Here is a 14,520-nt window from a genome sequence, read left to right on the forward strand (position 1 = left end):
GAGATTATATCGATGATGTTGGGACAATATCAATAATGTTGGTGGTGGATCATGTTAGATGTATAAAGTTTATCATAAACTAGATATTTTACGACTTGTCGTGATGCATGTACCTACATGATGAAGACTTTTGTTTTTTTTTTTTTCTCTCTCTAAGAAGAAGACTTGATTGGAGAATATTTTTGTTGTGTTTGGAAACATGGCCCAGTATACTAAGTATTATAGTACAAGTAGTTGGGGACTTAGAAAAAGATATGTCTAACCACTTATATTATAACACTAAGTGTACCAGACCGTGTTCCCAACAACTGAAAAAAAATCTGTTGAATACTTTTTGTTGATTAGGAATCCTTTAACAAGAGGGATCCCCATTTTTCTAAAAAAATGGGGACACCCTTTTAACCGTTGGATTTGATTTTAATGATATTGTTTGACCTGTGATTTAATCTCAACCACACAATTTCATTAAAGCCATTCCAACGGTCAAGAGGGTACCCCATTTTTTTTTTTTTTTTTTTAAATGAGGATCCCTCTTGTTAAAGGGCATGTTGTTGATTAAGACAATAATAGGTCAACAACATAATATATATTTAAGATATTTGTTCGAATTCGTTTCTTCATAAACACTCTAACTGTGCCTTCTTATGAGTATTATTAATTAAGTAGTTCATATCTTTTCATAAGAGGCCGATCAAAGTGATTCTAATTCCATACTCCACTCTCTTGCTTATTCAGATTCTATGTGCACTCAGTTCTTAATGTTTTTGGTCAAAACTCCAATTCCATCAAATTCCAATAAAAGATAAGTGCCAGTCTTCCAGAAAGAAAAATCAGAATTTCATTTTTGACCAATTAAATCCCAAGATGGTTTTAATTTCTAGCTAGGAAATTCTCAAGAAGGCTTGGAAAAGTATAATTAATTTGCAAATTAAATACTTTTTTTGTTGTTGTAATTTTTATACAAGAAAATATTTTATTTTAAACTAATCTAAAGTGAAAGAATGCGGATTCAAACTCAAGTGCATAAAAAAAAGAACATCCACTCTAGCTAATGTCTACGCTTACGTCCGCCACTCTCTTCTTCTCTCTTCTTTTCTATATCTGTTTGCTTTTTAAGGACTAAGGAAAAAATTTGTTCTCGTTCTTGAAGCTATGCAAACAGGGTTAAAAGCGGTAGATAGCCTGGTTCCTGTAGGCCGTGGTCAACGAGAACTTAACTTTCTCAGTTTACAATAAAAAAGGGTAGTTCTATTCACACACCTCTTTTTACCTTTTCGCTCATTCTTGTTATTTTTATCCATTGACCTTCTTCAACTCATTCAATCCAACGGCCTAAAATTGAGAGAGTTGTGTGAGAGGCAAAAATGTATGCATGGATAGCAGTACCCTATAAAAACAGATTGAGAGAGGGCACAACCTTTTGTTGAAGATAAGTATATATCCAAATATAATTCAAATGATCTTCTCAACAGCTAGATTGCAATATTAATCATCAATAAAACATGAAATTCTGATGCCAAAGCGTGGAATCCATAAATCTGAAGTGAATTAGGGAATTTAGTAGAACAAATCGTCTTTCTCATCAACAATTTTTAGTTGATGATTCTCATTGACAAACTTACAGCCCGTAAATGTAGCTTTCATTTGCCTTTCCGCAAAGTTAATTATAGGAAATAAGAATATTTCATATAATGCTTCTTAAAGCTTCTCAATATTCCCTTTTGTTATATTTTCGGCCTTTAATTTGAAACCAGTCGCAGCAACCTTGACATTATAAATGTATATATATATATATATATATATATATATATAGGCCGGATACATTACACCACTTTTTTTTATACAATTTTTAAAACATGTTTTTGTGGGCCCATTCTGTATTGTATTTTAATTGTCCAAATCATCTTCTTTTGGAATATCATTCATAGATGATCTTTGTAAAAAATTAGACAAACTTAAAACCATTAAAACATTCATTTATACCAAGGAAAATCGACGAAGAGGTTCTACAAAGAAACCCTAAACCCTAATCCAATGGTTATATGGGTTCGGATTCACATTAGGGTGATTTTTGGTGGACATGACTTTGAGAGAAGACCTAAAAGATAACGGTTCGGATCGTTGAAATACATTTCAAAGAGGACCACAAAAACATATGTCAAAAATTATATAAAAAAAAGTGGTACCACCTATCCGCCTCAGACGACACACACACACGTGTATAATCAGTAGTTCCCGCTGAAAGTAAATTTAGATCATAATCAATTAGTGGATATAGAATAGAATAGAATCTGACAATGTCGTATTCCTATTCAAAGCTACTATACTGAAGACTGGTACTGATCTTGAAGACTCCTTGTGGCGCATTTTAAAGCATATACTAAATCAGGTGGACTTTATATCTACAACTAGCTGGTATAATAATTTGCTGTGTGTGTATATACGTATATAGGACATATATATACCACCTTTCAGATAGGTATTTAGATAATTTATCATAAATTAGAATCAAACTCAGATTGTCCCATCATTATGAAAGGCCTAACTAGCTGGTATAATAATTCGTATTCCTTCTTTGAATATGTTATCTAAACAAGCATTATGTCATGTTCAATATGGTATGTAGTATGACATTTCCTGGCATAGATGATTTAAAAGTTAATTACGAATGGAATCAAAGAAACACCTTTTTGAACATTTACCTTTTTAACATGAATTATCATCCAGCATCTGAGAGAGCGCTTTTAAGTATGCATGGCATAGAGCATAGGGAAAGTTTAGCCTTGGAGTTGGTGGGGATTTCTGTTAAAAAATAGTGGTCCTTAACTAGCTACTAACTATGGCTTTGTTTTTTCACTGTAAAGTTTATTTCCAAAGGCTAGCGAAAAATATAAGATAGGCTATTTGTGGTATCACACCTTTTTGCCCATGTGAAACCCATTAAAAAACCGGTGGCAACCATATATTATCTATAGTTGGAGAAATTTTTCAATGTTTCGGAAATACGACTTGGTATATCAAGTGTCATAATACAAATGATTGAAATTTTTTTATTAAAGTATCTAACCACTTATATTATGATATTTGATGTACAAACCGTGTTTTCAGCACACTGAAAATTTTCTTCTATAATTGAATTAGGGGCATGCATGCATGCATAGGGAAAACGTTGCCCCGGCCCGCACCTTTCTAACCATATAATTAAGGGACTGTTTGAAAGAGAGAATTCTTTCTTGTAATGAAATATAATTTTAATGATGTTAATTATATATTATTATATGCTTAAAAGATGAACCACTCGTTTGATAGATGGTCACATTAATATAACTTCAACCCAAAATATCAATCAATTTTAAGCTGCAAGTTGCTGTAGCCTGTAGGGTACGCAGAGAACTTACAACAGGACTACGAAAGCCTAAAGCATTACATGGATTTCAGCAAAGGGCCAATTGGGGCAGAGCCTTCCCACCTCGGTTTCTGTTCATAACACAATTTTAATTCTTCTAATTTGAAGGCAATCAAGGACGAAGCCAATAAAGGCTCACTCAGAGCATATGTCCTCAATCAAGTGATTTGTTTTTTAAGTTGTAAATTATAATTATATAATACACACACGTTATTTTTGAAGAAAATATATGTACTTAGTATCCAACATACTTTCATACTATGTATACTCCATATCAAATATTATATGAGTAAAAGTGTTATTGTTTTATAATTCAAACCGAAAAACCTCACTCTTGCGTAATTATGTATTGATATTTTTTTTATCATTTTGCTACTTTTCACTACTATACTGAAATTTTTGTAACAATAGAATTGTAATATATTATTATTTGAATTCATTTCTATTTTCATATTAGTGATAAGTCATACTATAGTAAGATTTTTTTAATCAATTTTTAGATTGCCCCGCTAAAAGAAATTTCTAACTTATTCTTCGAAGGCAATGCAATTTTAATCGTAAAACGGGAAAGTAAAAGAGAATGAATATTCCTTTATTTTTGCGCCAGACAAAAGGGATATTCAGAGGGGACGATATGGGGGAATATCATGACAGTTGTCACCAGGAGAATCTCTTTCTTTACTTTTGTTTTCCTTCTTTTCCTTTGCTTTGCTTTGCTTTCCTTTGGAAAACCCTAAACAAAAACAAAACAAAGAAATTAAGAGAGAGACAGAGAGAGAATCTGCAGAAAAGGTTAGGGTTGGAGGCTTGTACGAGAAGACTGATTTCAGAAAGCGACCAACCATCATTATTTGCACCTCTCTTTCTATCTTTCTCTTTGGAACAGATAAAAGAGAATTCGATGCAATGCTATTAAGTCCTCTCCCTCTCTCTGCGACATCATTTTCTAGTAGAAAAGGTATCTGTCTCTCTTACTGCTAGCTTAGGTCTTTCCCTGATAATTCATGGACCTGCATTTGGACCGACCGTTTTTCATTTTTTTAGTTGCATGCCAAGCCATGCAGCAACCATATTATTTATAACAAAAAGCTAATTAAATAGTGTACAAAGTTCATATGATGGATTGAAGAAAGCCTAGAAAGCGCATGCATTATACTGCAGTATCAATACTAAAAGCTTGTTGTGACCTGAGAGGTGGAGAGACTCAATCAGTATGTAATTCTTTATTGGTATGCATCATGGTGAATATCTTTAACTCTTTGTATTATGCATTAATCTTGAGGGTTTAGTGGTATCTCTCCGTTTTCCACTCCTACTTAAAAAGTTAAATTCCCTTTTCAAAAGTTGTAATCCATTCAGCAGTTGAGTGATCGACAATTTTTCGATCATCCTCGCTTATTTAAGGATTAAAATATAATACACATTATGGTGAGGATACAATACTCTATGAAGTACTGTAGAATTTCTCTAATTGAGTATTAAGATAACTAGCTAGGTAATCTGAGTCATTACATGTCCATTCATGTAATTGCCTGTGTCAAACTAACAAGCTATATATCGAAGTGGGTACTTCTAGATCTTATCCACAAACTGTTTGATTTTTTTGCTACAGCCCTCAAACATAAGGAATATTTTTGCTTACCGTCCTGTTTGTGTAGCGGATAAACACAAATTTCAAAATTTGAACTCATCACATAGTAACAAATAGGGTGGTGTGAGCACTACCCACTTGAGGATAGTGAACAAAAATGTACCCTCAAATATATTTCTTTTGGTACAAATATATTTCAAATATATAAATTCATTTCATTCAAAGGTGAATCGAGATTAATTGTTATGGAGGTTCAGAACCCTAAGAAAATTCCCCTAATTTTAATAAAGAATCTTCTTACCTTCCAACCCACTTCATTAAAGTGAGTAGCAGAAGAAGATTCCCATCTCTTAGGCTCCTTTATTATTCTTTTTTGGGGTGGTAATGGTTTTCCTATTCCCTTTAAGCTTTGCGGGTTTTGTTCCCTCAATTTAGAGTCGTAGAATTGGAACGAAGATATTCCTTTTCCTTAGAGGCAAAATATTATGTTCTTTTAACATGAATGTTTCATCTTTTTATTAGATATTCCCCTTCCTATCTCTGAATACACTCAATTGCACAGCACTTATGCAACTTTTGAAACCAAAAAGAAGGTTTCATGCAATTGCAGCATGGTGCTTGGAATATTGATGCTAATTATCCAGTTTGAATATGTCCTCTTTTTCTTCCTCTTTCGATTCTTTCTAGCTCATATTCCATTTCGTTGGTAAAAAATTAATATAATGGATCATGGATGTGGATGATATATAGTATATGCTAGCTCCTCTCCCAAGGGTGTTTTTTTTTTTAATATTTAATCATCATGGAATCATGAATACATAGAATTATATGTAAATGATAGAATACTTTGGTAAGGGTACCCTCTGTCTCGAATACGTACTACTTGGCCGTACACGTGTCCAATATCTACAATCTGCTGCTGCTTTGGACTTTGGTATGGTGTGAGAGCTTTTCCCTGGCTAGACTTTAGATGTGATACACGTACATCACAACCATGGAATATATCCTACATTCTCTTTGACCCTTTAATTTGTGGATTTGATAGGTTATTTTATTTAACGTTTGCTAACTATATGTGTTTTCATCACATTTCTAACAACGGTGTATAAGATAAACTTTCTCCAAATAGTGGTTGATCTGTTTAAGGTTGATTTATTTAAGAGGTTGATTTTGTCAATTCTGTTTGTGTATTTTAAGAGTTGTCCCATATTGAAAATAAATTTGTTGCCTTACTAGTTCAAATATTTTGACCTCTCTCAAGTTATTTATTGATTTTAGGTTGAATGTTCACGTTCTAATTGTGTGTAGTCATTAGAATTTGAGGATTCAACGGATTTTAATTTTGTAAATCCTAATTACTGTAAGGCAATTCTTCAATTTGCAGTACCTAGTTTTGAACCATTCCATTCCATGGTCATCATGTCAAATATCACGGGCAATGTGTGTATGCACATATGTTAGACTAAAACAAAACTAGGTGAAGTAGAGGACATGAATGGAAACAAGAACTAATTTTTATAGGATAGCTTGAATATTAATACATATATCTTAATTTGGGTTGAGTAGAGAATAAGAAGTTCATAGCAGAGTACGATTCCAAGGACCAAAGAAAAGTAAGGGAAATAATTACTAAAAAGAGAAAGGGAGAAGAAAAAAAAGTTAGAGCAGTAGTAGTAAGAAGAATCAACTTTTATTTTGGTGAATTTGAAATCGTACAGTCTAGACGGACAGACTTAGAGAGAGAGAGAGAGGGAGAGTATCAAGTCCAAGCAAAGGCTCTTAGCACATGACCCTCTACTGTTAGACACCTTGATTCCTTCTCCAACACCCACAGCCAAAGGAGGAATTTTTAGTTGTGACAAGAACACGGATGATACATTATGTGTTTTTATGTAAGTGGTGGAAAATTTTAATTTTTAAGTTATTAACCTTTTAACACATATAACCCACCATTTATATAGAAACACGTGGTGTACCACCACGTGTGACCATCACACTGAAAAATCTCTCCATCCAAAGACCAGTAGAGAGAGAGCATACTCATTTTTAGCTTTTGTTCATTTGCCTTTGTTCTTTGCAAGAAGTTACCATCCCTCTTTATCCCCTCTTTGCTTTATTTTCTCTTCCTCTCTCTCTCTTGTCTCTCTTAAATCTCTTCCAGCAAAAAGCACTTTATTCCCTTGAACTCACCCTATAAAGAAGACGATCCCACCTCGATCCTCCTTGTTTTCAGAAACCAACACCCCCTCACTTTATCTCTATATATATATATCTCTGTCTCTCTAACCTTGTTTTGAAAAACTTCTCCATCCTATCTAGAGTTTCCTAGAAAGAGCCAAAGACCTTCTTTTGCTCTTGTTTGTTCCCTCATAACCCTGTTCTTGTTTTTGCTTGAGCATCGACATTTTCTTATAAAAACAGTAGTGAGTTTTCTGAGAAAGTTACAATATTTAAGTCAAATGGCATCGTCGCCTTCAGAGCTGATCAGTTACTCCATGCTCCTCAAATCCTTTGCGGATCTGCAGGCGTCTCACCTCCACGACCAGCCTCAGACTCAGAAGCTTGAAGAATTCCTCTCCCGCCTCGAAGAAGAACGTCTCAAGATCGACGCTTTCAAGCGCGAACTCCCTCTTTCCATGCAACTCCTCACCACTGGTATGCATGCACCTAGATAGCTTTCCACCATCGTACTAGGTCTCAAGATTCATGTTCTTCTAACTTCCTTCAAATTTTAATTAATTTACTAGGTCCAGCTTTCATTCCCGACCCTTTTTCTTTATCCCTTTTATTTATAGAAGGGAGAGCTATCTCAAAGTAGCCACTCACATACATATGAATATCCAACATATTTTCTAAAGAACTAAAGCAACCACAATTCGGAAAATAATAATTTTCTTTTTCTTTTTAAAGCTGTGGAGGCTTCAAGGCAGCAGCTACAGGCGTACAGAACAAACAATATCCAAGGCCAAACCAGGCCAGTGCTTGAAGAATTCATACCCCTTAAACATTCAACCTCTGAAGGCTCAGAAAAACCCACCAACCCTACTTCTGATAAGGCAAACTGGATGACCTCCGCCCAACTCTGGAGTCAAGCAACTGATCATAATCCTAGTGCAACGTCCAAACCTCAATCAACTATAACATCTGGCCCGAAAGAAGCCGATATCGGCTTCAGCGTCAGCCCCAAGCTAGGGTTAGACACCAAGCAACCTAGGTCCTACGGTGGAGGAGCATTCCTTCCGTTTTCCAAAGACCGCAGCCCTACTTTGCGGCCTCTTCCGGAACTAGCTCTTGCCTCTCCGGAGAACAAGGCAGAGATTATCTTGGAGGACCATCATGAGAATGGAAATAATAATTCATCATCAGCTGCTGGGAACTGTAATGAACAAGGTAATAACTCGGAGGGACAAAATGGACAAACAACTACAGCCGCCGCCGCCGCTCAAACCCATAGAAAGGCAAGGAGGTGTTGGTCTCCGGACTTACACCGCAGATTCGTCAATGCCCTTCAAATGCTTGGTGGTTCTCAAGGTAACCTAACCCTAGCTACCTCCTAATTAATAGCTCTCAATCGTTATTTATTTGTTACGATGATTATTTTTGCTTGTTTTTTATTGCTATTACTATTTGTTGTGATTTCTGGTCAATTTCAATCTTATTTACATATGTTTTGTTTGTTATGGTCAAATTTGCAGTGGCGACCCCGAAACAGATCAGAGAGCTGATGAAGGTTGACGGTTTGACCAATGATGAAGTTAAAAGCCATTTGCAGGTACAATATATATGGGTCCATGGCTTGCTCTTTTTCTGATCCATGCAGGCAAAGATGCAGGCACGAAAAACCTATGCCTACCCTTTGCTCCCTTTGTCCTATTTACAAGTATATTGTCGATTGTTTTCCTGAACTTGTATTACGTCGTTGATTTTTTTATTTTATTTAGGCAAATTTTGCTATGAACTATTACAAACAACCAGTTTCCCCCCTTCAGTCATATTTTATGACATTTCATATAACTTTTTGTTATAAATCTCAAGAAATAAAAAGTAACAAATTATTATAATTAGAAGAAAAAATAACACTTAATGATGATGTTTGTTTTTCTTAAAAAAAATGGTGACTTTTCTGAATAAAAATTAGATGGGAAGCGCATAAACATGACTATAGAGGGAAATTGGCCATTTATAATAGCTCAGCAAGAAAACTTAATTTAAATAAAAGTTTTAATTAAGGAGAAATCGACTGTGAACTAAAGAAATCCGCAAAATACCCATATTTTAAACATATCCTTTTTTTTTTTTTTTTTCTCTTTTCTCTTTCTTAATTGTTAATTTTGTTATATTATTGTGAAAATTACAGAAGTACAGGCTCCACACGAGACGACCAAGCCCAAGCCCCCAAGCAGGCGGAGGACCAGCGCCACAGCTGGTAGTCCTAGGCGGCATCTGGGTGTCGCAGGAGTACGCCACTGCAGCCCACAACGGTCCCACGGCTCTTTACAGCCCGCACCCGGGCTCCCATGCACCAACGCACTATTGCGCCACCCCAACGCCACAAGATTTCTACGCCACGCAGCAGCAGCTGCACCACCACACTCTCCAACACCAGCTCCACGTGTACAGGACGTCGACCGCTTCCCACACCCAGAGCTCCCCCGAGTCTGATGGCCGAGGAGCCGGGGACAGGTCAGGGAGTATCGAAGAAGGCAAGTCGGATAGCAGCAGCTGGAAGGGTACTGAGAGCGGTGATCATGTTCACATGAACGGCGGAGATCAGAGAAACGGAGGAGGGTTGGCTGCGAGGAGATCGGAAGACGGCGGGGACAGTAACGGAAGTCAGATCACGCTCAAGTTCTGACCTTTTGATGATTAATTTTCATAGGATAAATAGGAGAAAGATTAGAGCTACCCATATGTATGTTCTATGGGCTAATCATGTTTAATCTAATATTTGTCCATTATTTATGATGTGAAATGTGCCCATCGGGTTAGGATTAGAGGAGAAGTTTTTCAATGTGTCGGAACATGGAATCATATATTACATGTTATTACAGGTTTATTTGTATAATGATATGTAAATCACAACCCTATGTTTTGAACACACAAGAAATCTCTCAAGTTAGACATTAGAAAGGGATAAAAAGAACGGGAAAACTGAGTGTTTTATTTTCCCCTTTTCCTTTTTCTTTTGTAGATTGGATTCTATTTGAAGGAATAATTCACATCTATCTCCATTCAATTTTTTTAATATTCGTACACATGAATTATAGAGGACAAGGAGGTCCTGGAATTAATAATTTTAAAAATTTAGTGATATGAACTTGTTATACCTCTTAATTATATCTTCATCGGCAAAGGTATATTTCGTCACCTCACCTTCTTCGACTAAACTCGCCTGACACGTGGCAGCATCGGACAACGACTGTCACTGTTCCAGCAAGCAAGACGACAACGATTACGACTGTGTACTCGCCGACGCATCTCGTTTTTGTTCGTTCTCCACATAATTTTAAAAAAAATTTCCCCCCAATCATTATATGGTCACATTTTTTTCTCACTTTTACAGTTTTACTGATAGAAAAATCGACAAATTTAACTGTGAATGACAGATTCGCACATTTTAAAAATACTTGGGCTTCAAAACGTAACGCAATAAAAAATATATGGGCCATGTAGGAAACTTGTTGGTTGCACTCACTTAAACCATGTGTTGTGGTGTTGTTACCCAGAAAGAAACTAAAAAGAGGAACAAACCGAAAGTGCGCGTGCGTGCGTGTTTTACTGCCTAACTCAGACTTCTTTCCACCCTGATGATCTCTCAAAGGCATTCACAAAAACACACAACAGCCACTTTATGCCTCACCCTTTTTCTTTCTGTTCCTTTGCTTTATGCAGTTCTGAGGAAGAAGGTTACTACATTTTACCATTTGCACAATCTTTCCATCTTCGGCGATAAAAGATGTATATTCGACACCCCAACAAAAATTCGATAACGAACCGCTTTCGTGGAGCTAGATAAATATCAGCAGACAAGACCCTGTCCTGAATTACACACATGCAATTCTAACCCAAAAGAATTCTACTTCTTAGGAATGAAGAAGCAATGAGTTAATAAACTGTCAAAGTGAAAATGCATATCACAAGACAACAGTGTTGTACCAACACGAGACAAACCACCAGCTTAATCGGGAAACATGATGTAGGATATACGTCTCAGATACAATCAGCTGAATCTCTACTTACTTTCAAGTAAATATCTACAGATGCTTCATAATCTCCCACCCAAAAAAGGGGGCAATAAATATACTTTGTTACATGTTACTCTTCTACCAGATTTCAACACGATGTACATCATGCATCACCAATTGTCAAGATTTCATCCCCTAAGCCAACATCATCACTACCATGTTCCAATAATTCTGTATCGACGAGCGACTGCAAGCAAAATGGTTTAATGTTAATTTCTCTCGCAACATTTACCCCACCACAATCTAACAGTGCAGAATGTAAAAAGTTTTACCCCACCACAATCTAATATGCTAGAATAGACTTTTGAGGGAAAACGAGGGTATGAAGATCTTACGAAGACCAAACTTAGGGGTTTGATTTGACAAAAGCGTTAATGTGCCACCTCCAATGAAATTGGATAACTTTATTATGGCAGAAATGCAAACTAATTTGACTTCAATTCAAGGATGAAGAAAACCGTTCTTTCTCATTTGCAAATTTTTCAAATGGTTCATTTCTTTACGTGTTTATATGCAGTAATAAAAAGGAAATGCATCAGCATTGTTTTCCTTTACAAAATTACAACTGTACAAGTTTCAGAGGAACAAAAACACCAACCTGAAGTTCGTGTTCACAGATTTTAAGTCTTTCAGTGTAATCTTTTACTTGCATAAAGGATTTATGTAGCTGCAAATAATTTAAACAACATGCATTAGCTCCACCTGATGTCCATTTGTCAAGCAGAGTTTACTAACAACAAATCCTAGAGATTGAAAATACCTTGGTTAGCTTCAACTTCTGGTGTGAAGAGTTCTTCTTTGCATTTATCAAGGCATCCTCCAATTTCTGCATAAACAGATTCTCAGTATGACATGCACCAAGTTTAGCATGTAAAACCAAAAGAATTGCAGTAAAATAACATTCAGATTAAAGTCAAAGACTGCATGAGATAAAAAATGACCTTTAACCAATAAGAAAAGGTACCTTAGATTTCTTCTGTAAATCCAAAACAAGTTTCTCTTTCTCCTCTAAGCTCTCCTCCATCTGAATAGTCTGACATCATGCAATAAAACTTACTCTCCTAAATGGCAGTACAAGATTTGATGCATTTGAAAGTACGCTGAACAACCAGAAAATATGCTTCTTGCGTATTGACATCTAAAAGACTACTGCATGCTGCCTTAGGTGTTTGTGAATAATCGAACAAATAAGGGTAAATTCTTATGGGGAGACAAACCTCATTTTTTATTTCTTCAAACCTTTGCATGGATCTCTCAAGCTGTTCTTTTACCTATTGTTTTTAACAGAACATATGAAAGCAAAGAAACTCTGTAGTTAAGATGACACAACTTACAAATGCATGGCACTCTCTTAGCAAGAAAAGCTAAAAAGGCTGAACTTGCCTGAACATTGTAATCATCACTTGGATGAGATATGAGGTCCCGACTTTGTCGGTCAACAGTACTTGAACTGCAGGAAAGCAACTAAAACATAGTGAAGAAAGGTACAGTTCTTAAAGGAGCAATAAAAGTCTGTTTAATTGAACTTGCATGATCATCTCCCAAGAAACATGATTGCTACTGAACTCATATTTGATAACGTGATACTGTACTGAAAACCAACAATTAGAAATAAGAAGGGCATCTTACCCGTTCCATCTCCTTGACTGGTCATCCCTATCCTTGTCACTGATGCTATCATGGCTTTTGGTTTTGTCCATCTCCCTATCTCGTTCAGACTCCAAAGCTCCATCTCTTTCCCAACCCTGATCGCGGTTCCTGCTCTGTCCTTGCTGGTTATCTTCCACATCCCTGTCCTGATCATGATCTCTATCCAAAAAATGGTTCCTTAGATGATCATAATCGTGTCCCCTTTCATACCGTCTGTCCCTCTCTTCACCATCATCCTCAAGGGACCTGTCACGGTCACGCTCTCTCGACCGATCACTGTATCTATCCTTATACCGGTCACTCTCCCGATCAAAATCCCTCTCATGGTATCTACCCCTATCCCAATTCCTCCCCCTCTCAGCATTCCACCGGAAACTCTCCCTCTCTCTCCCAAAACTCAATCTTCTACCTCTACTCCTCACTTCATTTACTCTGATCACTCTTCCATCAACAGTCTAATTCAAATAACACAACAGAAAAAGCACCAAAATTTCACTCAATAGTATAAGACAACAAACCAATCACAGAAACCCTAATTACAAACATGTTCAATCAAATGGAAGAAGAAAGCAAAAATTACTTACCCTCCCATCCATCTCATTGATGGCGAGAATCGCTGACCGGGGATTCCTGAAAGTGACAAAGCCATAGCATTTTCCGCGCGTCGAAGCGTCGTTGATAATCTGCAAATGAAGAAGAAGAAGAAGCAGATGAGGGGGAGAAAATCCCAAATGCTAAAGAACCCTACGAAGTAAAAAAAAATGGCGGCCAATGGAGGGAGGAGGAGGAGGGATCTGACCTTAACCGCAATGACGTTTCCGTACAGCTCGAAGACTCTGCGGACGGTTTCCTCGGTGGCATCGTACGGAAGGCCACCGACGTAGACGGAGCTCTCGTCGTCTATCGTCATCTCTCTCAGTCTTCGAGTTCTAAATTCTTTTCTTTCAGCAGAGCTCTTAGAAGGACGCGCCTTTTGGACTTTGGACCCGGAGGACACTCCCTCCCTTTGGGCCTGCCCATTCAAATTGTTGACTCAAAGTCCTGAAGCAAATTGGTTTTGAGGCCCGTTACTTTTATGGAATTTCGTAGCGTGTTTAATTACTTGGAATGAGAGAAGACGTAAATTGAGGAATACAGGAATAGGGGAGAAACATAATGAAAATTGGCTCAACAACGTCCCTTTAGTATATGTGTTAACGATCAAAACTTATAGGTTAGCAAATTAGAACAATTAGCCCATTGATGAGCTAGATTTTAAAGTTATGAAATAATAGAATCAAGATTTAAGTGGTTCACCTCTCAAAACTAGGGTACATCCACTGTGATGCTCATAATATATAAATTCAAAGATTACAGCAGGAGCTCGGCTATAGTCTTATCCTTTTTCTCACTCACTCGTCCGACCCGTTATAGAGGTACTTACCTTCTTATAAAGGCCTTCAGCAAGCCCAAAAAGTTTCGTACTCACCTACTTTACTATTATGGCATTAAATGAGATACCTACTAAACTGGCGAGTTGGCTATTCTTTCGTTCATAAGTCGACATGTGGCAATGAAGTGGTAGTCGTTCGATCGGGATTACATGTTTTCTAGGCCAACGCTATTGAGCACTAAGCACAGCCTTGACT

The 14,520-nt window shown here is 36.8% G+C and overlaps 2 protein-coding genes across 4 annotated transcripts; one reads left to right on the forward strand and one right to left on the reverse strand.

Annotated features, from left to right (window-relative positions):
• Positions 1 to 7,241: 7,241 nt before the first annotated feature.
• LOC103960659 (myb family transcription factor EFM-like) lies at positions 7,242 to 10,138 on the forward strand. The gene is made up of 4 exons (XM_009373139.3): positions 7,242 to 7,652; positions 7,908 to 8,528; positions 8,693 to 8,769; positions 9,355 to 10,138. The coding sequence occupies exons 1-4, from the start codon at positions 7,457 to 7,459 to the stop codon at positions 9,850 to 9,852; spliced, it is 1,392 nt and encodes a 463-aa protein (XP_009371414.2). The 5' UTR covers positions 7,242 to 7,456; the 3' UTR covers positions 9,853 to 10,138.
• Positions 10,139 to 11,106: 968 nt separating this feature from the next.
• Positions 11,107 to 14,271, reverse strand: LOC103960657 (U1 small nuclear ribonucleoprotein 70 kDa). Of its 3 annotated transcripts, XM_009373136.3 has the most exons (10): positions 14,189 to 14,271; positions 13,692 to 13,933; positions 13,477 to 13,575; positions 12,872 to 13,347; positions 12,626 to 12,692; positions 12,460 to 12,513; positions 12,207 to 12,275; positions 12,003 to 12,068; positions 11,841 to 11,909; positions 11,107 to 11,429 (listed from the first exon to the last, which is right to left on the reverse strand). In XM_009373136.3, exons 2-10 carry the CDS (start codon positions 13,800 to 13,802, stop codon positions 11,346 to 11,348), a joined length of 1,095 nt encoding a protein of 364 aa, XP_009371411.1. In that variant the 5' UTR covers positions 13,803 to 13,933; positions 14,189 to 14,271; the 3' UTR covers positions 11,107 to 11,345. The 3 variants fall into 3 exon arrangements, with proteins under 3 accessions (XP_009371411.1, XP_018506263.1, XP_009371412.1); XM_018650747.2 differs by lacking the exon at positions 14,189 to 14,271 and having other exon boundaries at positions 12,207 to 12,266; positions 13,692 to 13,901; XM_009373137.3 differs by lacking the exons at positions 12,460 to 12,513; positions 14,189 to 14,271 and having other exon boundaries at positions 13,692 to 13,901.
• Between the last annotated feature and the right edge of the window lie 249 nt (positions 14,272 to 14,520).

This window comes from the organism of the source record quoted next, unplaced genomic scaffold (genome assembly GCF_019419815.1).
Source record: "Pyrus x bretschneideri cultivar Hongxiangsu unplaced genomic scaffold, Pyrus_bretschneideri_v1 Contig44, whole genome shotgun sequence".
In the NCBI taxonomy this organism is placed as follows: domain Eukaryota; kingdom Viridiplantae; phylum Streptophyta; class Magnoliopsida; order Rosales; family Rosaceae; genus Pyrus; species Pyrus x bretschneideri.